At 41.7% G+C, this 27,594-nt stretch overlaps 1 protein-coding gene across 1 annotated transcript in view; it reads left to right on the top strand.

The window, feature by feature from the left end:
• LOC149972401 (calmodulin regulator protein PCP4-like) overlaps positions 1-24,875 on the top strand; it is a 48,440-nt gene extending 23,565 nt beyond the window's left edge. Inside the window, exons 2-3 of the mRNA XM_090218684.1 lie at positions 4,317-4,368; positions 24,262-24,875. Of these exons, the coding sequence (XP_090074810.1) occupies positions 4,317-4,368; positions 24,262-24,404 (195 nt within the window). The 3' untranslated portion in view covers positions 24,405-24,875. The remainder of the gene's footprint in view (positions 1-4,316; positions 4,369-24,261) is intronic.
• Positions 24,876-27,594: the final 2,719 nt, after the last annotated feature.

Raw genomic sequence — 27,594 nt, 5'->3', positions numbered from 1 at the left:
TGCAGAAGAGATGTTGACTAAATAGGAAGCTCTCAGCAGAAAGGAGGTTGACATCATGTAAAAAGATTCTCTGTGTAAAGCTCTATTTTGACTGCCCTTTCGAAGACCACAGCCCAGTCGGAAGAAACATATAAAAAATGTTCTGATCATTAATTCCTGCACCTGCCTTTTGCCTGTCAGGGGAATTGTTTCTTGTGTGCGTTTATTTCCTTGAAGTAATTGACAGCCCAGAGGTGTGAATGCTGCTGCAGCACACCATGGAATTTGCAGTGAGTGTGCACATTCATTTGTGTATGGGTGTGTGTCTGTGTATCCCTCTCTTCCCTGTCATTGCAATGTAATTAGTGTCTCTTTGCACTTGATGGGTTTCTACCCAGCTCGCTCTCCCCCATATCTCTAACTGTAGTATAGTTTTGTGTGTGTGTGTGTGTGTGTGTGTGACATCATACGGAGGATATCCCTGTGCATGTGTGTATGTGTATTAGAGTGTATGTGCATACTTTTGTAAATCTGCAGACTGAGGATAGCCCTTTCCCCATCAGTAATCACACTCATTCGCTGTTGCTGCAATTGGCTCATCCTCAGCCCTAATGGTATTGCCTCTCCCGTCTTTCATTAGTCTCTCATCACCTCTGGAGTGATCTGAATCCCTGTGCTGTGTTGTCCGAGGATGCATAACTCCATTATTTATCCCTATGTTTAAAGGAGGTGCGCTGTGCTGTTCCACAGTCTTGGTTAAGAAACCACAATGGCTACAATGTTGCTGAAATGTCATACAAACCACAGGGTCTTTGTGAATGAGTTGCCTTTAGGTTAACTATCTTTGAATGCCTTCGCAGCTCCTGCATAGATTGCCCCAAAGTTCTTGCAATGATTCTGCAATGTTGCTGCAACCTCACTGCTCCAATAACACAGATACTCTGTAGTGATCGAGCTGAAGGGCTGCCTCCTGCCTCCAGCTTCAGTGCCTTTTGATCTGTTTTTCTGTGTGTGTTTTTTGTGTGTGGGCGCCTTTGCAGTGCTCTCTTCTCCTAATCAGAGTGCTGCTGATTCTAGTGATGACAGCCACGTTAGCGTAGCCCAGGCATACAGACAGGGCAGTCAGGCAGGCATCAGTTCATTTCATGGGCATTACAGAGCCCTGATGCAGAGACACGGCTCTTCCCTTTGAACTGGGATTAGCAGCCACCGAGAACAAAACAGCCTTCCTATCTACTGGGGATTGTTTGGAGCTGCAGGGAGGAAGGCAGGAGGGAGCCTCTCAACTCTGACTTCATAAGAAACATCAGCCTATCCGTCTATTATGATAACTGTTTTGAGACAGGAGTTGCAGCTCCTCGTATTGTGACTTGGTAATGAGAGATTGTGTCCCAGGTGAGAGCTGGGAAGTGTTTTTACAGGTGAACAACAACAGTGATTTCACATTTGCATATTTCACAGCCAGTAGAATAATAAGGTCTTACAAAATCCAAAATTGCATAAGAGACTTTTCTTGAATTAGACTGCTTCCCCATAAGGCTGGGTTGTTAGGCTTGTAAGGACGTTTCAATCGCCCCATTCCCCCCTCCCCTCCATCCTTCCCCTTCTTCCCACCCACCGCCTCCACTCCAACTCCCCCCTCCCTTCAGCATCAAAGCACTGCGCACACTGTTGGAAATTGATTGAAAGCATTCCATTACTGATGCAGGAAGAGATGTGCAGAAGGAGAACATGTAGCACTGTGCCTCCTCACCCCCTCGGCTATTAAAGCATGGAACCCTCTCTGACATGACCAAATGGGGAACCTGTGGGCGAAAGGGAATGGGTTATAGGGGTGAAAGTACTGGTGAGAATAGCTCTATGGGGGAATCCCTAGAGTCCAGAATACAAGATAGCGACATAAACTATTTCCTCCTGTGTTTGTGTTGCAGTGTAAACTCCCCATCCAATAGCATTTCTTCTGATTTGCTTGGAATTGGGAAGAAAAATCCTCATGAAATGTTTCATGGATACGCACATGGATGTTTCATGGGACGCAAAGAATCATACAATATAGATATATTGATCCATCCAGATTTGACTGTTTTTTTCAGTACCAAGCTTTAAAACATGCCCAGCACAAATATCAGTCAGTGGCTAACTTAAGACACTGCCATTATGGCTCAGATTCTGGATCATCAGTTGAAAACCCTGCAGAGAGAGGAGGAAAGCATAGATGCTGCAGTCCCACCCAATTGAGCACATCTTCTCCTTGCCAATATTTGTCTGTGATAGTCTTGGAACTGCAGGAGGTATCGATCCCCCTCTCCTTCCAGCTCTACTTATGTTCATGAGGAGAAATTCCCTTCATCAGACAGCCCTGATTAGCCATAGGGAAACATGAGCTGACAACCTCTTTGTCTGGAGGGGAGACAAACTGGGATTCTGGGATATATGGTCATGAGGAAGGTGACTTTGCAAGATCTGAAATACCTTTATGACACCATTGGGTAGCTAATGCATGAGAGAAACCATTTCAAATAGATAATGTTGTTGTAATGCAAGGACTCATACAATACATGATAGGCCTAGCCCTTTTAATATTTCAGGTGGAATAATTAAATTGTGGTCGACCATGAGCAGTGGCTCATTTTGTTTTGAGTTGTTGTAGTATATAGAGGGAAGTTTCTCCAGGGTGGTTGCTTGTGAATTATGTACATATTGAATGAATGGTGTGGTAATGTTTGCGGCGGTGACCCGAGTATTGGAACTTGGTTCCTTCGTGCTCCTCTCCATTGAATCCCTCTAGCTATTATTTGTTGTGGCTCTAAAGATAAATGATGACACCAACACAGTCCTGAGCACAGGCGCAGGGACATCAATTACAGGAGAGATGCTTAGTGTTGAATTAGCATGGTTAGATATGGAGTAGGAAACGACAAGATCATCTGATATAATCACCTTTTATTGTTGCATTTAACATCCTTCATTGTGGTAAATGAGCCTTGGTAGTACAGCATGATCTTTTTCAGTGTACTATACCGTAAACATATATATATATATATATATTTACAGTCCGTTGATGCTTAACCTTTCATTGCAATAAATTAAGAAAATATCCCAAACTGTGTAATCATCCCTTAGTCAGACCGAATGCTAAATGGGGTTGGTTAGATGCATAGCTACTGTAGTATGTTGCTAGCTTGAGATACACCCATCGTTGACACTTTGGAAAACATTCCCACTTTGGAGAACATCTTGTGACAGACACATCATTCATAGAAACATTTGCCACTTTCTATTACACTATTTATTTACATTGAAATTATTTGAAACGTCTCACCAGAACATGCCTGCTGCTGTTAACAACCCTAATGCCTTAGTTTGTAAGAGTCTCCTCCTTTGTCATTCACCTGTGATATCCCTTCTCTCACTTGCACCACTGCCGCATATTAAAAGGATGAGTATAATATGATTCTAAGAATAGCATCCCTAATCTCTCCATTGTGAAAGCGAGTGTCACTCCTGTACTCCTCTCTAATGTAATATCTGCTTTTACCATGCCTGGGTCTTTTAGGGAATCTGATGCAGGATCTTACTTTGATCAACCTGAGCTCCTGCAATGCAGGAAATGTAAAAAAGTGTAGTGTATTTGAGGTTTAGAAAAAGGCTTCTTCCGTTTGTAACTTCCACAGAAATTTGACTTGATTTTCCCTTATGAAAAAATGTCCATTAGTTATAATCCACATAATCCACATAATCCACATAATAATTTAGCTTTCCTGTTGCTGCAGGATTCATTTTCTTACTGTAGCAAATGGGCTCAAATTAATATCCTACATCTGTAGCGCTATCTGGACTGTACCTGCACTCAGAAACTCAAACAGCACATTGTGTTTGAACCCAGTTCACCTCGTTATGGAGCCTCGCTACCCAGAACGCTCTCGCTACCCAAATCAGAGCAGATGAAGATACCTTTTACACACCGCTGCTGTATTTCCCCAGAGCATGGAGCTGATTTGCAAGTTACTGTGTCGAAAGGTAGCGCTTTTGGAATGGAAAGGGGTTCCAATCAGCATCCATCAGAATGTAGGCAAGATGAGCTGTGATTTCACACTGTAGGTGACTCATACTGTTATTTTGCATCAGATATGGAAAGACATGAATTATAGTGTACCCATGATATTTCAGAGGACTGTGATGGTAGTGTCTGAAACCCAGAGGATCATGGGAATTGTCACATTTTCCTGATGGAGTCTAGAGGGGGTTTTCCTAGAACAACTCTTCTAAAAAATACTATTAATACAGATTGGAAGTCCTAAACCGAATATTTTTTGTGTCCATTGTGTGTTTTACAGAGACAAGGATCTGGTACAGCGGGCGGAAACAGCAAAACTTCTGGAGGACAAGGTAACCGAAACCATTTTAAAGTACCAGTAATTATAAATCTTTAATAAGTCGTGCAATATGGAACAGAGGACTTACTACAGTTGAAGTCAGAAGTTTACATACACCTTAGCCAAGTACATTTAAACTCAGTTTTTCACAATTCCTTACATTTAATCCTTGTAAAAATTCCCTGTCTTAGGTCAGTTGGGATCACCACTTTATTTAAAAAATGTGAAATGTCAGAATACTAGTTGAGAGAATGATTATTTTCAGCTTTTATTTATTTTATCACATTCCCAGTGGGTCAGAAGTATACATACACTAAATGAGTATTTGATAGCATTGCCTTTAAATTGTTTAACTTGGGTCAAACGTTTCGGGTAGCCTTCCACAAGCTTCCCACAATAAGGTGGGTGAATTTTGGCCCATTCCTCCTGACAGAACTGGTGTAACTGAGTCAGATTTGTAGGCCTCCTTGCTCGCACACGCTTTTTCAGTTCTGCCTGCAAATTTTCTATAGGATTGAGGTCAGGGCTTTCTGATGGCCACTCCAATACCTTGACTGTGTTGTCCTTTTAAGTCATTTTGCCACAACTTTGGAAGTATGCGTGGGGTCATTGTCCATTTGGAAGACCCATTTGCGACCAAGCTTTAACTTCATGACTGATGTCTTCAGATATTGCTTCAATATATCCACATAATTTTCCTCCCTCATGATGCCATCTATTTTGTGAAGTGCACCAGTCCCTCCTGCAGCAAAGCACCCCCACAACATGATTCTTCGGGCTTGCAAGCCTCACCCTTTTTCCTCCAAACATAACGATGGTCATTATGGCTGAACAGTTCTATTTTTTTCTTCATCAGACCAGAGGACATTTCTCCAAAAAGTACGATGTTTGTCCCCATGTTCAGTTGCAAACCATAATCTGGTTTTGGAGCAGTGGCTTCTTCCTTTCTGAGCGGCCTTTCAGGTTATATCGATATAGGACTTGTTTTAATGTGGATATAGATACTTTTGTACCTGTTTCCTCCAGCATCTTCACAAGGTCCTTTGCTGTTGTTCTGGGATTGATTTGCACTTTTCGCACCAAAGTACGTTCATCTCTAGGAGACAGAACGCGTCTCCTTCCTGAGCGGTATGACGGCTGCTTGGTCCCATGGTGTTTATACTTGCATACTATTGTTTGTACAGATGATTGTGGTACCTTCAGGCATTTGGAAATTGCTCCCAAGGATGAATCAGACTTGTGGAGGTCTACAATTTTTTTTCTGAGGTCTTGGCTGATTTCTTTAGATTTTTCCATGATGTCAAGCAAAGAGGCACTGAGTTCTAAGGTAGGCCTTGAAATACATCCACAGGTACACCTTCAATTGACTCAAATGATGTCAATCATAAGATTCTAAAGCCATGACATCATTTTCTGGAATTTTCCAAGCTGTTTAAAGGCACAGTCAACTTAGTGTATGTAAACGTCTGACCCACTGGAATTGTGATACAGTGAATTATAAGTGAAATAATCTACCTGTGAACAATTGTTGGAGAAATTGCTTGTGTCATGCACAAAGTAGATGACCTAACCGGCTTGCCAAAACTGTAGTTTGTTTACAAGAAATTTGTGGAGTGGTTGAAAAACGAGTTTTAATGACCCCAACCTAAGTGTATATAAACTTCCGACTTGAACTGTATATGTCCTTGTAAGGCCTTTAACCTGTCAGTGTTATGTATTTTCTTTTTGTTATTACAAATTTGTCAACAACAGCATCTTATTGTAAGTTTTAATATGTCAGGAGTCTTCTTCTATGGTTAGATATGCTCCATCTGGCCATTAGCATGGAGAACCAAAGTTATAGGAAGTCACATTGAGTTTCCTTGCCAGTAACTTACTGAGGCACCACACCACCAACAACACTAGCAGCAGAGCAAAAGTGCTGCTCGTTCAGTCACTCAATGTTTCCCCACGGGACTAAGTTCCCAATGAAACACTGCTGATCTGCGTTATGGCCACTAAATGAAGCCAGAGCCTGGTAAGCATTTTAAAACATGGACTTTTGTGCCATTCTGCAAAAAAAGAGAACAGTTGGCCACAGGGTTGCAGCCAGAGCTGCATGCTGACGTGGACAGAGAGGGAGAGAGGTGGATAGAGCATAACTGGCACGCTGGCCCAATGCACCTTAAACAAGCTTTAAAAGGCCCACTTTCTGCCCTTCTCTCTCTTCCTGGTGATATCATATAGTTGACGGTGATGAGGGCTGAAGGACGCACGTAGACAGGAACAGGAGCGGCCAAAGGGCTGTCCGTCGAACCCTGTTATGACCGTCACAGAGGGAGTTCAAGCTGACTTGACATGTAGAAGATTCTCTTCAATGCCTTCAGAAATTATTCATACCCCTTGACTAATTACACATTTTGTTGTTATAACTTGAATTCAAAATTGATTAAATAAAACATATCCATCTCAGCTATCTACACACAATACCCTATAATGACAAAGTGAAAACATGTTTTTAGAAATGTTTATTGAAAATGAAATATCTCATTAACATAAGTATTCACACACCTGAGTTAATACTTTGTAGAAGGCAGCTTCATTCCATTTATTTTTGATCATGAAAAACTCCCCAGTCCTTAACGATTACAAGCATACACATAACATGATGCAGCCACCACTATGCTTGAAAATATGGAGAATGGTACTCAGTAATGTATTGGATTTGAAAAAAAAGTGTATGGCTTTGCGACATTTTTTGCAGTATTGCTTTAGTGCCTTGTTGCAAACAGGATGTATGTTTTGGAATATTTTATTTTGTACAGTCATTTAGGTTAGTGTTGTGGAGTAACTACTGAGCAAAAATATAAACACGACATGCAACAATTTCAACGATTTTACTCAGTCACAGTTCCTATAAGGAAATCAGTCAATTGAAATAAATGTATTAGGCAAAGGGGATACCTAGTCAGTTGTTCAACTGAATGTATTCAACTGAAATGTGTCTTCCGCATTTAACCCAACCCCTCTGACTCAGAGCCCTAATCTATGGATTTCACATGACTGGGCAGGGGTACAGCCATGTGTGGGCCTGTGAGGGTATAGGCCCACCCACATGGGAGCCACATGCCCACCCACTGGGGAGCTAGGCCCAGCCAATCAGAATTAGTTTTTCCCAAAAAAAGGGCTTTATTACAGACAGAAATACTCATCAGTTTCATCAGCTATCTCAGACCAGCTGTCTGGGTGGCATGGTTACGCGTGGTCTGCAGTTGTGAGGCCGGTTGGACGTGAGGCCGGTTGGACGTACTGCCAAATGCCCTAGAACAACGTTGGAGGTGGCTTATAGTAGAGAAATGAACATTCAACTCTCTGGGAACAGCTCTGTTGGAAATTATTGCAGTCAGCATGCCAATTGCATGTTCCCTCAAAACTTGAGACATCTGTGGCATTGTGTTGTGTGACAAAACAGCACATTTTAGAATGGTATTTTATTGTCCCCAGCATAAGGTGCATCTCTGAAATGATCATGCTATTTAATCAGCTTCTTGATATGCCACACCTGTCAGGTGGATGGATTATCTTGGCAAATGAGAAATGCTCAATAACAGGGATGTAATCAAATATGTGCACAACATGTTAGATAAAGTAAGCTTTTTGTGCGTGTGGACAATTTCTGGGATCTTTTATTTCAGCTCATAAAACATGGGACCAACACTTTACATGTTGCGTTTATATTTTTCAGTATACAATGTTGTTGATGCATCCTCAGTTTTCTCCTATCACAGCCATTAAACTCTGTAACTGTTTTAAAGTCACCATTGGCCTCATGGTGAAATCCCTGAGCGGTTTCTATCCTCTCCGGCAACTGAGTTAGGAAGGACGCCTGTATCTTTGTAGTGACTGGGTGTATTGATAAGGCATCCAAAGTGTAATTAATAACTTCCCCATGCTCAAAGGGATATTCAATATATATATAAACAATGTTTTACTCATCTACCAATAGGTGCCCTTCTTAAATAGGCATTTGTGGTTGAATCTGTGTTTAAAATTCACTCTCGACTGAGGGACCTTACAATTATCTGTATGTGTGGGGTACAGAGATGAGTCATTCAAAAATGTTAAATACTATTATTGCACACAGAGTGAGTCCATGCAACTTCTTATGTTCAGTGCATTGGGAAAGTATTCTGACCCCTTGACTTTTTCCACATTTTGTTACATTACAGTCTTCTTCTAAAATATATCAAATTGTTTTTCCCCCTCATCAATCTACACACAATACCCCATTAGGACAAAGCAAAAACAGTTTTTTAGACATTTCTGCAAATGTATATATACTTTTTTTTTTATCACAAATACATAAGTATTCCGACCCTTTACTCAGTACAGTGTTGAAGCAACTTTGACAGCGATTACAGCCTCAAGTCTTCTTGGGTGTGACACTACAAACTTGGCACAACTGTATTTGGAGAGTTTCTCCCATTCTTCTCTGCAGATCCTCTCAAGTTCTGTCAGGTTGGATGGGGAGCGTCACTGCACAGCTATTTTCAGGTCTCCAGCGATGTTCGATTGGGTTTAAGTCCGGGCTCTGGCTGGGCCACTCGAGAACATTCAGAGACTTGTCCCGAAGCCACTCTTGCGTTGTCTTGTATGCTTAGGGTCGTTGTCCTGTTGGAAGGTGAACCTTCGCCCCATTCTGAGGTCCTGAGTGCTCTAGAGTAGGTTTTCATCAAGGATATATCTGTACTTTGCTCCGTTCATCCTTCTCTTGATCCTGACTAGTCTCCCAGTCCCTGCCGCTGAAAAAAATCCTCACATTGCTAAACTCCATGCTTTGCTGTAGGGATGGTGCCAGGTTTCCTCCAGATGTGACGCTTGGCATTCAGGCCGAAGAGTTCAATCTTGGTTTTATCAGACAAGATAATCTTGTTTCTCATGGTCTGAGAGTCTTTAGGTGCCTTTTGGCAAACTCCAAGTGGGCTGTCATGTGCCTTTTACTGAGGAGTGACTTCCGTCTGGCCAATCTACCATAGGGGCCTGACTAGTAGAGTATTGTAGAGATGGTTGTCCTTCTGGAAGGTTCTCTCATCTCCACAGAGGAACTCTGGAGCTCTTTCAGTGTGACCATTGGGTTCTTGGTCACCTCCCTGACCAAGGCCCTTCACCCCCAATTGCTCAGTTTGGCCAGGCGGCCAGCTCTAGGAAGAACCTTGGTGGTTTCAAACTTCTTCCATTTAAGAATGATGGAGGCCACTGAGTTCTTGGGGACCTTCAATGCTGCAGAATTGTTTTGGTACCTTTCCCCTGATCTGTGCATCAACACAATGCTGTCTCGGAGCTCTATGGACAATCCTTCGACCTCTTGGCTTGGTTTTTGCTGTAACATGCACTGTCAACTATTGGACCTGATATAGACAGTTGTTTGCCTTTCAAAATCATGTCCAATCAATTGAATTGACCACAGGTGGACTCCAATCAAGTTGTAGAAACATCTCAAGGGTGATCAATGGAAACAGGATGCACCTGAGCTCAATTTCGAGTCACATTGCAAAGTGTCTGAATACTTATGTAAATAAGTAAATAAGTATACAGTTATTTTAAATAAATAAAAACGTGCACAAATTTCTAAAAACCTCTTTTCACTTTGTCATTATGGGGTATTGTGTGTAGATTGCTGAGGATGTTTTTGTTATTTAACCCATTTTAGAATAAGGCCGTAACATAACAAAATGTGGAAAAAGTCATGGGGTCTGAATACTTTCCGAATGCACTGTAACTTGTTAAGCTAATTGTTTTCTCCTGAACTTATTTAGGCTTGCCATAACAAAGGGGTTGAATACTTATTGACTCAAGACTTTTCAGCTTTACATTTTATATTAATTTGTAAAAAATTTGAAAAACATAATTCCACTTTGACATTACGGGGTATTGTGTGTAGTTCAATGACACAATTCAGGCTGTAACACAACAAAATGTTGAAAAGGTCAAGGGGTGTGAATACTTTCTGAAGGCACTGTACACTGTGTATTTCAACAACAATTCAATATTCCTAATCTTTCTTTAACAAAACACAGAATTTCTGTGACACTATTCAACTTCAATGTCCTGACTCCATTTGATAAAAGAAGAAACCTTCAGGCAATGGATAACCCATAGAATTATTTTAAACCCAAAGCTCTGAGGACTGTCTGTTTGAACCAGAGATATATAAATGTATTGTCTGTTTCAGTCCAAACCTGGGGGAAATAACGGCTTTAGCAGGGAAAACTCATTTCTCCCGCTGCCCGTCGTCCAAGGGATTTGATGGGAACCCTGAAAATTGCCTTTCTGAATTCTCATAGTTTTATATGCTCCCTATCACACGTGGAGGACATGTCCAGCTGACAAGACATTAGATCCTGATTCAGGATGATATCATAGGGAATATGCTGTTCCTATTTCATCAGATAAGTATGGGATGTGCTTAATTCAGATGGCTTAACAGATGACCGCAGATATTATAAGTGTTTGCTTAGTTCACTAAGTACAGAAACTTGGAAAATGGAAGTGAAAATGAGTGGTCTTCAAACTGAAGCCAAATATGTTGATATGTGTTGATACTGGAATTATGACTGATCTATCAGTAGAATGCAGATATTACATGATTACTTGATTTAACCTTTATTTATACAAGGAAGTCCCATTGAGAACAATGTCTCTTTTGCAAGGTAGTCCTGCTTTACAAGAAATACAACGTCCATAATGAGGAATTAGTGACACAATTATAACAAGCAAAGGTGAGAGCATGAAAAATACAAAAATACACTTACAGGTCATGATTGGTGAAGTGACAGTGTAGAGATCAACAGTGGGAGTTGAAAAGACATAAGACCTCTCATAAGAGGTGACATAAACTTATCAATTCAACCTTTGTCTGTGGTCCAACGATGTATGGTGGAATGTAAAGAGAAACCCTGCTATAAAATGCTGTCATACATTATTCAACACCAGCTATTACTGAAATCCAAATCACCTACCGCTCTTGATTGAGACGAAAAAGCGACTTGGTACAGTATACTGTCAAACAATGTTATTGTGCTTTAGGATTCAGGCCCGCTTGTCTTTGTTCACTTAATTAAAGAAAGTGATGGAAAACACACACACACACACACACAAACACACATGGACACAACAACACAAAAGACTGAAATGCCTTTGTTGTCTGACCTTGACAATTCAAAAATGCTTCCCCAGCATCCTGGATCCCCACTCAATACATAGGCAAAGCTCTTAGGCTGCAGAGGAGATAGTCCAACGGTGCTATTGACTCTGTCCCCCACTCGACATACCTAGCCAATAGAGGAAGGCCTTTCAGAAACCAAGGACACCAACAGAGCGAGAGATATGTATTCATATTAACTGGTACACCCTATTCATTCTGTACTCTGCATTTCTGAAGAACATCGTTGTCGAAGCCAAGGCTCTTTGCATGATGACCGTCTCTACGGAGAGATGGAATGGAATTGCTCATTCACATAACCACAATATTAATATATCTACCTAAAACATTTACAGTTAATCTGTAATATGAGTTTGGACAGAGTGGTTGATTGAATCCCAGCTGTCATACACTGAGACCATATGTTCCCTGGCTGTATGAAGTCCTACTCACCACATAGACTGTCCCTCTCATAGAACTAGCTGGGGGTGAGAGATGGCATGGTTAGATCATGTACAAATTACAAAGTTCACAGAGTTTATAGTTCACATATTTTATAACAGTCCATAAAAATGTGTGAGGTATCCCCAAATGGAGAACTGTGCAGATACATTTGTATTCAAATGAGGCACAGCATAATCCAACTCCCTCACCTTTGAGATCAAAGTCATCATGTACTATAATTAGCATTGGACTAGCTTTCGTTGTGAGGCCTGATGACCCATTTTATTATGCTCTCATAATTAGCACCACTGCACTCAATTATACCCAGAATAAATTCACCTTGTTCTGTTAAATATCACCAATATCTATGGAAAGTCCAAATGTATATCTGAATAAACCCATTATTACACACGTCAGGATCAAATACAAAAAAATAAAAGCCACAAATAATGGTTGTTTAAAAACAAAAAGAGTAATAAACGTACATATTGAACACAGGGGGTTGTTGGCACCTTATTTGGGGAGGACGGGCTCATGGTAATGGCTGAAGCCGTATCAGTGGAGTGGTATCAAATAAATCAAACGCATGGTTTCCATGTGTTTGATGCCATTCCATTAGCGCCGTTCCAGACATTATTATGAGCTGTCCTCCCCTCAGCAGCCTCAACTGATATTGAAGTTCACTTTACCTGTCTCTATGACATGTCTATGTATGTATACATACATACTAAAACACAAAAGGCAAGCAATCAATAAGGCCCCCAACCTATTGATTTTGCGGGGACCTCAGGTGGCTGGGGAGACGCAGAGGTGGAGCTAGCATTAGTTGTGTTTACCTGACCTTCACACACACAGCCACGTAAAGCCCCACGTGGGACTCTCTCACACACACACACACACACACACACACACACACACACACACACACACACACACACACACACACACACACTTCCTCTGATTAAAGAGGAGTGAGAGAAGGCCCCCTGGTTCACTTTGATGAGGCTGTCTTTTCCTTTCCAAATGATGGTCCTATTGGAATGAGAATAGGAAGTCCACAGACACACCTGTCAATTTGTTATTATATTATATTAGGAGCGAGGCTTTTGTGATGGTAACATGTGTAGGTAATAATGAAATGTGAATGTTATTGCCTGTGCATTGAGCACCTATCGTTCGGGTAATGGGACCTGGGTTCATTGCCTGAGGTCTACAATCGTGTTTTTGTCCTTCCTCTTTTATGAAGAACCATTTCAGATTCTATGACTTTGGAAAATACTATTTGTTATATGGCAAAAAATCCATCCAGCTCCATTTTGTCACAGTACAGTATGTTGAAGTCGGCCAAGGAACCCATGCGTTGAGACGTGGTGAAACAATTCACTGTGGCATGATGTCATAATCTTTGATAACAGTTGTTACCACCATCCAGCTGCCATAAACATATACAGTAAAAAAAAATATCCTGCAGCAAAAGTATTCTAAAGACTATTCAGTGTCACCCTGACACCGGGCATTGCATTCACATAAGAGCAAGGACATGGCCGTTGAAAGTGGTGCCACGAGTAATAACTTAGATCATTTGTCCTGTATGGTGAAAAGATGACTCCTAAAGTTACCCCAGGGAACATGATCCATCATTGTCATTCGGCCCAGAAATATTTATTTTTCAGCTTGATGAAGAATCCCCCCAAAACTACCATGCAAGAACCTCAACTCTTTATTAAAACATTTTGAATGTAGACATTTCTAGTTTAGATAATGAGATTGTAATAAGATATCAAACTTAGCCCATCATCAGCCTTGGGTCCTGAAAGTAGGCGTTGTGGTTGGAAACACCTCTCTGTCCTTCACAGCACAAAGCTTATATCACCAATATAAATATCACCAATATTTATGGAAATTCCTAATGTATATCTTAATAAACCCATTATTACACACGTCAGGATATCTCGTTGTCGAAACCGGGGAGGGCGCAGTTCAATAGCTAATGCTGGGAGATGAATACAGCACACATTAGAGCTTAGGAAAATTCAATACCAGTTAATGCAGGGGTTGAAGCCAGTGACGATGATAGGCCTCTGTGTTTTTGGTCCAGCCCCAAACCTTTTGATGATTTATTTTATAAATGTTTTTGTTTCAGGCTGTATGTCTGACATGATTTTCCATAACCCCACATCACTTGCACTATGCAGTATTTTTGTATTTTTTTATTGACTAATTTTGATGAAAAAAAATAAACAATACAATATACTGCGCTAGGCAATAGCAGGCACTGCAAGAAGCACCTGGAGTGATGCGCCGGTGCCTGCTATGATTGGTTGAGATTTCACAACGCAGTGGACCGCTCACGTCCCTTGACCTCTCCCCCACCCCTACAGTGCCGGTTAGATGTCAAGTCATCACAGAGTTTCTAAACCCAGAATTGCAACATTGCGAGACTTCCAGGAACGCTTGCAAAACAGACCAAGCAGACCACTCAGGGGTTTGGGGTTTGAGAAGTCAATGATGGAAGTGCTTCCTTAGTTGTTAATTTTCTTAAAATCTAAATGCACAACCCAGATTCGAGCCAATGACTTATGTAGTTGAACATTTTATTACTCCAACCTCGTAAAAGTGACAAACTGACTGACAGGTTTTCATTTTTGTCAAAAATAACTTCATATCGAAGTGCCTTTGATTTGACAGCCTGCACATGCTCAGTTCTGCTTGAGCCAAACGTTAGACTTCATGATGTGTTTCTGCGCATAATCTTGACATCGCCTACAAGTGTGATCTTGGATTTCTATTGGAGAAGCAGTTTCTGTCTATCTTCCTACTGTAGTGTCTTTGAAGTCATCACTCAACAAAACGCCTGTCACGCATTCAGAGCCTGCAGCATTTCACAGAGCAAATATGGATATTCAGAACTTCTTCTGAAAGAGAGGCAAAAAAAGTGAGCAGATTGAACACAAGCATGCAGCAGTGAATGAGGTGGAGAGGGCAGAACAGCCAGAAAGTCAAAGTGCAGCAGCAGCATGAGTTAGTCTCAGGTTTGTGCAGGGTTGATGGTAGCTAACTAGCTAGCTATCTAGTGTCCCTCAGCATAAGGGTTGGCTAATGCTAATAAGCTAGTGTTAGCGCACAGCATCCATAGGCTATTGATTGTCCGCCAGTGTTATTTAACAGTATATTTAGTGAATGGACAAGCTAAGGATGTTGATATAAGTCATGATATTAGGAAAAGTGTATATTTCCAGCTACCTCAGTAGCTACTAGTAGCTGGCTAGCAAGCTGAGACCGAAGAGATGAGAGAATGTTTTTCTGACTTAAGCACACATCTTCTGACAGTGACACAGTGCACCCCTGTGGAGTGAAGCTGAACTTTAGTACAACTAGATATTTAACCCTGTTTTAAATTGGCAATGTTGAGGTGGTAGAAGTGACTAAATGAAATGAATCATAGAGGTCTTATAACCTATTCCATTCTACGGGTTAACATGATTGGCTTATGTCTTATTTCCATATAGGTTATGTAACTTTGTAAAAATAACTGCCCATTATTAAATCTGTGAATTTATTTAATTGACCTTTTGTTTTTATTACTCTTTTTATCCACTTAGCTACTTACTTTTTCTATTGTTGTTGCATTTTCAAGAGGTGAACTTGCAAGTAAGCATTTCATAGCACTGTGCACTCCTCTTGAGTTCACTTAGAAGGAAAGGGGGAGGGCAGACAGAAAGAGAGTGGAATAGATGGCCAGCTTTGTGGTTAGATTGTAGTTGAACCATGGATAACACATATGCCCTTAAAGGGCAACTCCGTCACTTTTAACATTTGGGTTGTTGTTATGAAGTATTTAGTGATATAACTTGTCAAGTTTTCAGATCATATTGGAACTCCCTGCTATATGTTGCTCTGGTTGTCTTTGTCTAATACATCTGTAAATATTTTAAATAGATGCTCAAAAACCTATAGATTTATATTTATAGTTTTTCAAGGCTCAAACTGCCATGATTCCATTCGCCAAAACCACTCCCACAATCACTGTCGAATTTACAGCTACGGCAGCTATTGCACCCTTTCCAAATAGCCAATTGTTTTATTTATTAGTTCCAATAGGCCTACAGTGTTTTTGAATGGTTGCTTGGACAGTTGCTAAGGCTGTTATTTATTTTTTGCTAATGTTAGTACCAAAGATAGAGCCATCTTCAATCATGAGAGACGAGGATTCCGTAGTGATTTGCCTGTAAATTTCATAATAAATGTTGTATTCTAATATACTAGTAGATAAAAAAACATGAGCTGACACACACCCAGAATAATAGTTTGTGTGGAGATGCTGACTAATGGCGAATAAACTAAAAACTATCAAAATAAAGAAAGTCGCACACTCCATGTGTAATCAGGTCTGAAGAAGGCACATCTCTTTTTTCCATTTTTAAATTAAATATACTTTCCGGTAACCCGCCTCACTCAATGTGACACGGACCCTATAGCCAAAACTTTCATCAGAAGGTAGCCAGCTAATTAGATAAGTTACTAGCCATTTAGTCATTGTTAGCCACTGCTAGCGGCCTTTACCCTCTGCTCAGGCACCAGCCGTTTTTTTGCCTGGATTGTAACGGGATTCTTCTGTTGAAGGAGAGGCGGACCAAAACGCAGCGTGATTATTTTGATACATCTTTAATGAAGATGAAAATAGAACAATATACAAAAATAAGAACCGTGAAAAACCAAAAACAGCCCTATCTGGTGTAACAAACACAAAGACAGGAACAATCACCCACAAAACCCAACACAAAACAGGCTACCTAAATATGGTTCCCAATCAGAGACAATGACTAACACCTGCCTCTGATTGAGAACCATATCAGGCCAAACACAGAAACAGACAAACTAGACACACAACATAGAATGCCCACTCAGATCACACCCTGACCAAAAAAAAAGAGACATACAAAGCAAACTATGGTCAGGGTGTGACATGGATAATACCTGCCACCCTCGGACTGTTTTTCTCCACTACAACGCCAGATTCCTGCCGACCATTGATCATCATAGCTATCTTCAACTTAGTGACCCAGTCCCGAAGCTAGCCCTGAGCTAGCCCTGAGCCAGGCGCATCTCCCGGCTAGTAAACGAAACTCCCACAACTACAATACCTCTTTCGCTATCTGGCCCGGTCCCTTCGTCGACACGGCGCCCCGCCGTACCACCACGACTGGTCCGCAGACGTAATTCCATCAGCTGTGCCTTCAACCGGCCTTCGCCGGACAACGGGACAGACGCTTCTACTTACCCCAGACTGATAACTTTAAACGCTGTGTCTCCCGCATGCTAGCGTAGTAACGACTACCTAGTTGCTTCCCTGTTTCATCTATTGCTGTACACTGGACCCTATGATCACTTGGCTACATAGCTGATGCCTGCTGGACTGTTCATTTATCACGGTACTCCACTTTGTTTACCTTTGTTTATCTGTCGGCCCTAGCCCTGAACTCAGGCCCGACTCAGTTAACCGACCCTCTCTGCCCATTCTTCGCCATTTTACCTGTTGTTGTTAACTTAGCTGATTAGCTGTTGTTGTCTTACCCGTTGTTGACTTAGCTAGCTCTCCCAATCAACACCTGTGATTGCTTTATGCCTCGCTTTATGTCTCTCTCAATATGCCTTGTATACTGTTGTTTAGGATAATTATCATTGTTTTAGTTTACTGCGAGCCCCTAGTCCCACTGTACATGGCTTAGATACCTCCTTTGTCCCACCTCCCACACATGCGGTGACCTCACCCAGTATAACCAGCTTGTCCAGAGATGCAACCTCTCTTATCATCACTCAGTGCCTGGGCTTACCTCCACTGTACCTGCACCCCACCATACCCCTGTCTGCACATTATGCCCTGAATCTATTCTACCACTCCCAGAACTCTGCTCCTTTTAATTATCTGTCCCCAACAAACCAGACAACCAGTTTTGCTAGCCTTTAGCCGTACGCTCATCCTACTCCGCCTCTGTTCCTCAGGTGATGTGGAGGCTAACCTAGGCCCTGCGTGTCCCCAGGCACTCTCATTTGTTGACTTCTGTAATCGAAAAAGACTTGGTTTCATGCATGATAACATCAGAAGCCTCCTCCAACCCCGATGTCCTTGCCATGTCTGAATCTTGGCTTAGGAAGGCCACCAAAAATTCAGAGGTTTCCATACCCATCTACAACATTTTCCGTCAAGATAGAACTGCCAAAGGGGGAGGAGTTGTAATCTACTGCAGAGATAGCTTGCAAAGTTCTGTCATACTTTCCAGGTCTATGCCCAAACAGTTCGAGCTTCTAATTTTAGAAATTAATCTCTCCAGAAACAAGTCTCTCACTGTTGCCGCCTGTTATGGACCCCCCTCAGCTCCCAGCTGTGCCCTGGACACCATATGTGAATTGATTGCCCCCCATATGTCTTCAGAGTTCGTTCTGTTAGGTGACCTAAACTGGGATATGCTTAACACCCCAGCAATCCTACAATCTAAGCTAGATGCAATCTCACACAAATCAATCTCACACAAATTATCAAGGAAACCACCAGGTACAACCCTAAATCCATAAACATGGGCACCCTCATAGATATTATCCTGACCAACTTGCCCTCCATATACACCTCTGCTGTTTTCAATCAGGATCACAACTATCACTGCCTCATTGCCTGCATCCGCTATGGGTCCGCGGTAACCCCTCATCACTGTCAAACGCTCACTGAAACACTTCTGCGAGGAGGCCTTTCTAATCGACATGGCCCAAGTATCCTTGAGGAATATTGACCTCATCCGATCAGTCGAGGATGCCTTGTCGTTCTTTAAAAGTAATTTCCTTAGCATCTTATATACGCATGCCCCTTTCAAAAAATGAAGAACTAAGAACAGATATAGCCCTTGGTTCACTCCAGACCTGACTGCCCTTGGCCAGCATCCTGTGGCGGACTGCACTAGAATCGAATAGTCCCCACCATATGCAACTGTTCAGGGAAGTCAGGAACCAATACACACAGTCAGTCAGGAAAGCAAAGGCTAGCTTTTTCAAACATAAATTTGCATCCTGTAGCTCTACCTCCAAAAAGTTTCGGACACTGTAAAGTCCATGGAGAACAAGAGCACCTCCTCCCAGCTGCCCACTGCACTGAGGCTAGGCGACACGGTCACCACCAATAAATCCATGATAATCGAACATTTCAATAAGCATTTCTCTACGGCTGGCCATGCTTTCCTCCTGACTACCCATACCCCGGGTCAACAGCTCCGCACCCCTCGCAGCTACTTGCCCGAGACTCCCCAGCTTCTCCTTCACCCAAATCCAGATCGCAGATGTTCTGGAAGAGCTGAAAAACCTGGACCCATACAAATCAGCTGGGCTAGACAATCTGGACCCTCTCTTTCTAAAATGATCCGCCGCCAATGTTGCAACCCCTATTACCAGTCTGTTCAACCTCTCTTTCATTTCGTCTGAGATCCCTAAAGATTGGAAAGCTGCCGCGGTCATTCCCCTCTTCAAAGGGGGGGACACTCTAGACTCAAACTGTTACAGACCTATATCCTTCCTGCCCTGCCTTTCTAAAGTCTTTGTAAGCCAAGTTAATAAACAGATCACTGACCATTTCGAATCCCACCGTACCTTCTCCGCTGTGCAATCTGGTTTCCCGAGCTGGTCACGGGTGCACCTCAACCACGCTCAAGGTACTAAACGATATCATATCCGCCATCGATAAAAGACAGTACTGTGCAGCCGTCTTCATCGACCTGGCCAAGGCTTTCGACTCTGTCAATCACTGTATTCTTATTGGCAGACTCAATAGCCTTGATTTCTCAAATGACTGCCTTGCATGGTTCACCAACTACTTCGCAGATAAAGTTCAGTGTGTAAAATCAGAGGGCCTGTTGTCCGGACCTCTGGCAGTCTCTATGGGGGTGCCACAGGGTTTAATTCTCGGCCGACTCTTTTCTCTGTATATATCAACGATGTCGCTCTTGCTGCGGGTAATTCCCTGATCCACCTCTATGCAGACGACACCATTCTATATACATCTGGCCCTTCTTTGGACACTGTGTTAACTAACCTCCAAACGAGCTTCAATGCCATACAACACTCCTTCCATGGCCTCCAACTGCTCTTAAACGCTAGCAAAACCAAATGCATGCTTTTCAACCGTTCGCTGCCCGCACCCGCCCCCCGACTAGCATCACTACTCTGGACGGTTCTGACCTAGAATACATCATCAAACATCTCCAATCCAAAATCAAATCTAGAATCGGCTTTCTATTTCGCAACAAAGCCTCCTTCACTCACGCCGCCAAACTTACCCTAGTAAAACTGACTATCCTACCAATCCTCGACTTCGGCGATGTCATCTACAAAATAGCTTCCAATACTCTACTCAGCAAATTGGATGCAGTCTATCACAGTGCCATCCGTTTTGTTACCAAAGCGCCTTATACCACCAACCACTGCGACCTGTATGCTCTGGTCGGCTGGCCCTCGCTATGTATTCGCCAGACCCACTGGCTCCAGGTCATTTACAAGTCTATGCTAGGTAAAGCTCCGACTTATCTCAGGTCACGATAACAACACCCATCCGTAGCATGCACTCCTGCAAGTATATCTCACTTGTCATCCCCAAAGCCAACACCTCCTTTGGCCGCCTTTCCTTCCAGTTCTCTGCTACCAGTGACTAGAACGAATTGCAAAAATCGCTGAAGCTGGATACTTACATTTCCCTCACTAACTTTAAACATCAGCTATCTGAGCAGCTAACCAATCGCTGCAGCTGTACATAGTCCACCTGTAAATAGTCCACCTGTAAATAGCCCACTCAATCTACCTACCTCATCCCCATATTGTTTTTATTTAATATTCTGCTCTTTTGCACACCAGTATCACTACTTACACACCATCATCTGCTCATCTTCATCTGCTCATCTATCACTCCAGTGTTAATCTGCTAAATTGTAATTACTTTGCTACTATGGCCTATTTATTGCCATACCTCCACATGCCATTTGCAGACAGGGTATATAGACTTTCTTTTTTTCTATTGTGTTGACTGTACTCTTGTTTATTACATGTAACTGTGTTGTTGTTTCTGTCGCACTGCTTTGCTTTATCTTGGCCAGGTCGCAGTTGTAAATGAGAACTTGTTCTCAACTTGCTTACCTGGTTAAATAAAGGTGAACTAAAAATAAGAAACAGTGATGCCGAAACATTGGTAAATACCCATTAAATTGCTGGGAGATTACACATGGAGTGTGCGACTTTCTTTATTATGATAGTTTATTGTATTCTAATATACTAACAGCATAATAACAGTTTAAAGTGGTGGAATTGTCCTTTACTTTATGTGTCCTCAAATGTTATGTAATCTAGAGTTGTGTCGCTCTGTTATGCACACTTTAATTTTTCATTACAGTTGAGTTGCCCTGGTCGTGTCAATATACAGTAACTTTAAAACAAACTAATTACATGTTGCACCTCGACCTTGCTACCTTACAGATGAGCCAAGTAGGAGGACAGATGAAAACAAAAGGCCAGTGGAGCACTTAGAACAGCAGCAGCCAGTGGCAACTGTTAGGGAAGAAGATGATTTAGGTGACTCACACCCTCTTCCATTGCTGTTATCTATGAATGCATTTAGAGACTGTTTTTAATTTACAATGATTACATCAAGATAGCTAACTTCCTATTAGCTAGCTATCTGATGACATTTACCTCACTTAGCCCAACAGTGTGTAAAGTTAGTTAGCTAGCTAGCAACTCAGATAAGTTAGCCTACCAAGTAAGTTTTTTACATGAATAGGTTCTCCCCCTGCCTACATTTTTTGGGTCCTTTCAAAAACAAAATAATGGGCAATCTTCACAATATTTTAGGTGGAAGCCATGTGGGCAAATGGAGACCAGCAAAATGTTTGTCACCAGAGCGGTTTAGATCGTGTTGTGACGTTTGATGGTTGGGGGGCCGGAACATAATTATAATCGTTTGTACACTGCAAATTGAACACAACTAAGCCCAAAAAGAGATTGCATATGGAAATAACAATATCTTCATACCTTAATTACATTGAGAAACGATGATACTGTATGTCTCTTTTTTATTCATGGGAATCATTGGGAACAGATTTCCTAAATGGCTGAATTCCTACTAAAAACTTTTGGAGGCCCAAAAAAATCACTCTGTTGCCGATCCCTGCATTAAGGAACGTTTCCTGGAGCCAAAAAAGCTGAATGGTTTTGATGCATAGTCTGAAGCAATAGAGCAAATGCTGGTGCCAAATGGCCTTGAGAATCTGCAGTGTGTGGCTCAGGCCTATGATGGTGCCTCTGTCATGAGCAGGGCAGTTGTTGGTGTACAGGCCCATTTCCATGCCAATCACCTAGAAGTGATATACCGTATATCCACTGTTATGCGCATGAGCTTAACCTGGTGTTATGCTACACCTGCAAGGCAGTCCCAGAAGCCGCCGACTTCTTTGACGCATTAGAGAGTCACACTCATTAGAGAGTGTGTAGCTACTGTAATTTACACTAGCAGTGTCTGCTGTGGCAGATGGGAAGGTGCAAGTTACCTGAATGTATTGTATTATTATAAAATTAGTAGAAAAATATATATGGGAACATATGAACAAAATTTATGATAACTGAATATATGATTTGATATTAGTCTGAATATTATACCTATACCTGTGTAATGGCCATTGAAAAAATGACAAACTAAATATAAAGTTGTTCACCAAAGAAAATCTTAATCAATCCATATTGTAGTACCCACAAAACACCAGTCTCAACGTCAACAGTGAAGAGGCAACTCCGGGATGCTAGCCTTCTAGGCGGAGTTGCAAAGAAAAAGACATCTCAGACTGGCCAATAAAAAGAGAAGATTAAGATGGGCAAAAGAACACAGACAGCGGACAGAGGAACTCAGGCTAGAAGGCCAGCATCCTGGAGTCGCCTCTTCACTGTTGACTTTGAGCCTGGTGTTTTGCGGGTACTATTTAATGAGATGCCAGTTGAGGACTTGTGAGGCATCTGTTTCTCAAACTAAACACTCTAATGTACTTGTCCTCTTGCTCAGTTGTGCACCGGGGCCTCCCACTCTTTCTATTCTGGTTAGAGACAATTTGCACTGTTTTGTGAAGGGAGTAGTACACAGCGTTGTACGAGATCTTCAGTTTCTTGGCAATTTCTCGCATGGAATAGCCTTAATTTCTCAGTACAAGAATAGACTGATGAGTTTCAGAAGAAAGTTATTTGTTTCTGGTTATTTTTAGCCTGTAATCGAACCCACACATGCTGATGCTCCAGATACTCAACTGGTCTTAATCAGAACTTCAGTTTTCTGCTGTGCTAACATAATTGAAAAAGGGTTTTCTAATGATCAATTAGCCTTTTAAAATGATAAACTTGGATTAGTTAACACAATGTGCCATTGGAACACAGGAGTGATGGTTGCTGATAATGGGCCTCTGTACACCTATATAGATATTCCTTTTAAAATCTGCCGTTTCCAGCTACAAAAGTCATTTAGAACATTAACAATGTGTACCCTGTATTTCTGATCAATTTGATGTTATTTTAATGGACAAAAAATGTGCTTTTCTTTCAAAAACAAGGACATTTCTAAGTGACCTCAAACTTTTGAATGGTAGTGTATATTTAAACATTTTAACTTTTAATTCATAAACTGCTCAATACTTTGGCACAGAAAGTCACTACTTATCCATTTTAACATTACCTGTTGTGAGATGATTGGCTCACACCACTGCTTGGAGTGTGAGCTGAGTCTGTCTATAGAGAGAACAGGGGATTAGCTACAGCAGATGGAAAACCACTGTCTGTTCACCCTCTGGAATTTCATGGCCATCCCTTCCATAATGAAGGCCTGAGAGCTACAGTGGAAATTATAATATTCTGGACCATGTTGTTTTCAATGAATGCAATTGTGGTACCCTTTCTTTTGGTATGCATTATTGTGCTTTAGATCAGGGTCTCCCAAACTCGGTCTTGGGGCCCCCCTGGGTGCACGTTTAGTTTTTTGCCCTAGCACTACACAGCTGATTCAAATGAAAATGAAAAGCTTGATGATGAGTTGATTTTTTTCATCAGCTGTGTAGTACTAGGGCAAAAAAAACAAACTTAGGATTCTACTCTACCTGTGTATCTTGTATAATGTATTGTGTATTCAGAGGGTCTCCTAGTTGCAGGAACCCAGAGTACTAGTGGAGCACCACTCTGTGGAGCCCAGTGAGTCACAAGCCTAATTTTCTCTTCCTCCAGATGCATCCAAGAAGTCCCAGGAAGTCCCAGCAGAGGACTTTGACATCGACATGGACGCCCCGGAGACTGAGAAGGCGGCCGTCGCCATCCAATCACAGTTCCGGAAGTTTCAGACTAAGAAGAAGACTGACGACAAGTCATAGTGACCGCAGGGTTTCCCTGTAGCTGTGGAGACCTGGCAGGGGAGGCTTGGCGTGTTGGCATTTGCATGTATACATATTCATACCATACGAACTCCAGGGGTGGGGTCGGGGGGGAAAAAGAAAGGAAGAAGCCTGTCGATCACTGACATGTCTGTGAAACTGCATACGTAACCTATTATTTGATTGCTGTACCAATAAATGGCAAGGTTCTGAAGATCGGTTTTCTGTCCCGCCATTTTGTCCATCCATGGTGTGTAGCTTGTGTAATGTGTTAGGGAATGTATTAATGTATTTATTCAGCTTTTTACCTCCACCATCCCATCTGTATTTATCAGCGTTTCTCCATGTAGAATAGAAGATGATTTCACCACATTATAATATAAATGCATTTTTCTTATCCGCATGGCACCCTCAGGCTATGATCTACTGTGTAACAATGTACATTGAATTTAAATAAACATTCTCTGTGGACAAGTGCATATGTCAAAATATTAGAAAGCGGGTAAATTACCTGCAGGTATGTATCATGCATGGCATGTTGTTATTGCAAGCCACTAGACTATCTTTGATGGATGGCATTAGCATACCCATGGGGACTCGGTCATATTATTCTGGAAGTTTAAAGAAAAAGCATATTCTTCAGAATGAGGTGCACCACTCCTATGTTGCCTTCCCTCCCCTCCTCTACAGTGTTACCATCCAAATGAGCAATAATCCTAGGAGTCCTGGGAGTTTTTCCCTGAACACTGTGATGAATATTTGATTGGCTATTGAATGTTTTAGAAGGGTCATCGCTACACTGCCTTCCAAATCCCAATAATTTAGCCAGTTGGAAACAGTGAGTCGGGTCCAGAATTATTGGATCCCTTGATAAAGATGAGCAAAAAAGACTATAAAATAAATAATACAAATACTGAGATGCAGTGCCTTGCAAAAGTATTCTTCCCCCTTTGTGTTTTTCCTATTTTGTTGCATTACAACCTGTAATTTAAATAGCTTTTTAGTTGGATTTCATGCAATGGACAAACACAAAATAGTCCAAATTGGTGAAGTGAAATGAAAAAAAAACGTTATTTTATTTTATAAATAAATACGGAAAAGTGGAGCGCACATATGTATTCACCCCCTTTGCTATGAAGCCCCTAAATAAGATCTGGTGCAACCACTTACCTTCAGAAGTCATATAATTAGTTAAATAAAGTCCACCTGTGTGCAATCTAAGTGTCACATGATCTGTCACATGGTCTCAGTATATATACACCTGTTCTGAAAGGCCCCAGAGTCTGCAACACCACCAGGCAAGGGGCACCACCAAGCAAGCGGCACTACACACAAGGAGTGCTCCAAACAGGTCAAGGACAAAGTTGTGGAGAAGTACAGATCAGGGTTGGGTTATAAAAAAATATCAGAAACTTTGAACATCCCACGGAGCACCATTAAATCCATTATTAAGAAATGGAAAGAATATGGCACCACAACAAAACTGCCGAGAGAGCCGCCCACCAAAACTCACAGACCAGGAAAGGAGGGCATTAATCAGAGAGGCAACAAAGAGACCAAAGATAACCCTGAAGGAGCTGCAAAGCTCCACAGCGGAGATTGGATTATCTGTCCATAGGACCACTTTAAGCCATACACTCCACAGAGCTAGGCTTTATGGAAGAGTGTCTAGAAAAAAATAAGCAAACACATTTGGTGCTCGCCAAAAGGCATGTGGGAGACTCTCCAAACATATGGAAGAAGGTACTCTGGTCAGATAAGACTGAAATTGAGCATCAAGGAAACACTATGTCTGGTGCAAACCCAACACCTCTCATCACTCTGAGAATACATTCCCCACAGTGAAGCATGGTGGTGGCAGCATCATGCTGTGGGGATTTATTTCATCAGCAGGGACTGGGAAACTGGTCAGAATTGAAGGAATGATGGATGGCGCTAAATACAGGGAAATTCTTGGGGGAAACCTGTTTCAGTCTTCCAGAGATTTGAGACTGGGATGGAGGTTCACCTTACAGCAGGACAATGACCCTAAGCATACTGCTAAAGCAACACTTGAGTGGTTTAAGGGGAAACACAATAGAACCCATCCAAATTGAAGGAGCTGCAGCAGTTTTGCCTTGAAGAATGGGCAAAAATCTCAGTAGCTAGATGTGCCAAGCTTATAGACACATACCCCAAGAGACTTGCAGCTGTAATTGCTGCAAAAGGTGTCTCTACAAAGTGTTGACTTTTGGGGGGGGGGGGGGTGAATAGTTATGCATGCTCAAGTTTTCAGTTTTTTTGTCTTATTTCTTGTTTGTTTCACAATAAAAAATATTTTGCATCTTCAAAGTGGTAGGCATGTTGTGTAAATCAAATGATGCAAACCCCCCCCAAAAAATCTATTTTAATTCCAGGTTGTAAGGCAATAAAATAGGAAAAATGCCAAGGGGGGTGAATACTTTCGCAAGCCACTGTATATTGTATGCTGAAACAAATTGTGAACTTATAATTTTGTACTAATGCAAAAGCTCAGAGAAAGAGATTTTGTTTAACATAGTAAAACAAATCTCAAAAAGATAGGGGTCAAAATGATTGACAACCCTGTTTTCAATGCCTCATCTTGCGAGGTAAATGACACTGAGCCTTTTTCTAAAATGTTTGATGAGATTCGAGAACACATTGGGAGGGATCTTAGACTATTCCTCCATACAGAATGTTTCCAGATCCTTGATATCCTTCGTCTGTGCTTATGTGACTGCCCTCTTCAATTCAAACCACAGGACTTCAATTGGGTTCACTTCTGTAGACTGAGATGGCCAATGCAAAATTGGGATTTTGTGGTCAAGTAACCATTTCTTTGTGGGTTTTGATGTGTCCTTGGAATTATTGTCTTGCTGGAAGATCCACTTGCAGCCACGTTTCAGCCTCCTGGCAGAGGTAAGCAGCTTTTTGGAAAACATTTCCTGGTACTGGGTAGAGTTCATGATGCCATTGACTTTAACAAAGGCCCCAGGACCAGTGGAAGCAAAATAGCTCCACAACATCAAAGATCCACTACCAAAATAGGTATGGGGTTCTTTTCTGCGTATGCATCCTTATTTCGATGCCAAACCCACCACTGTCGGGCATGGCCAAAAAGCTATATTGTCATGTCATACAACAAATGTAAACAAGTTTGCTAAATAATAAGGATGCATGAGTAGGGTTG

Source organism: Oncorhynchus mykiss, chromosome 24 (assembly GCF_057628025.1).
Source record: "Oncorhynchus mykiss isolate SJ-2025 chromosome 24, ASM5762802v1, whole genome shotgun sequence".
Taxonomy (NCBI): domain Eukaryota; kingdom Metazoa; phylum Chordata; class Actinopteri; order Salmoniformes; family Salmonidae; genus Oncorhynchus; species Oncorhynchus mykiss.
This window is presented reverse-complemented; position numbering and strand designations above follow the sequence as displayed.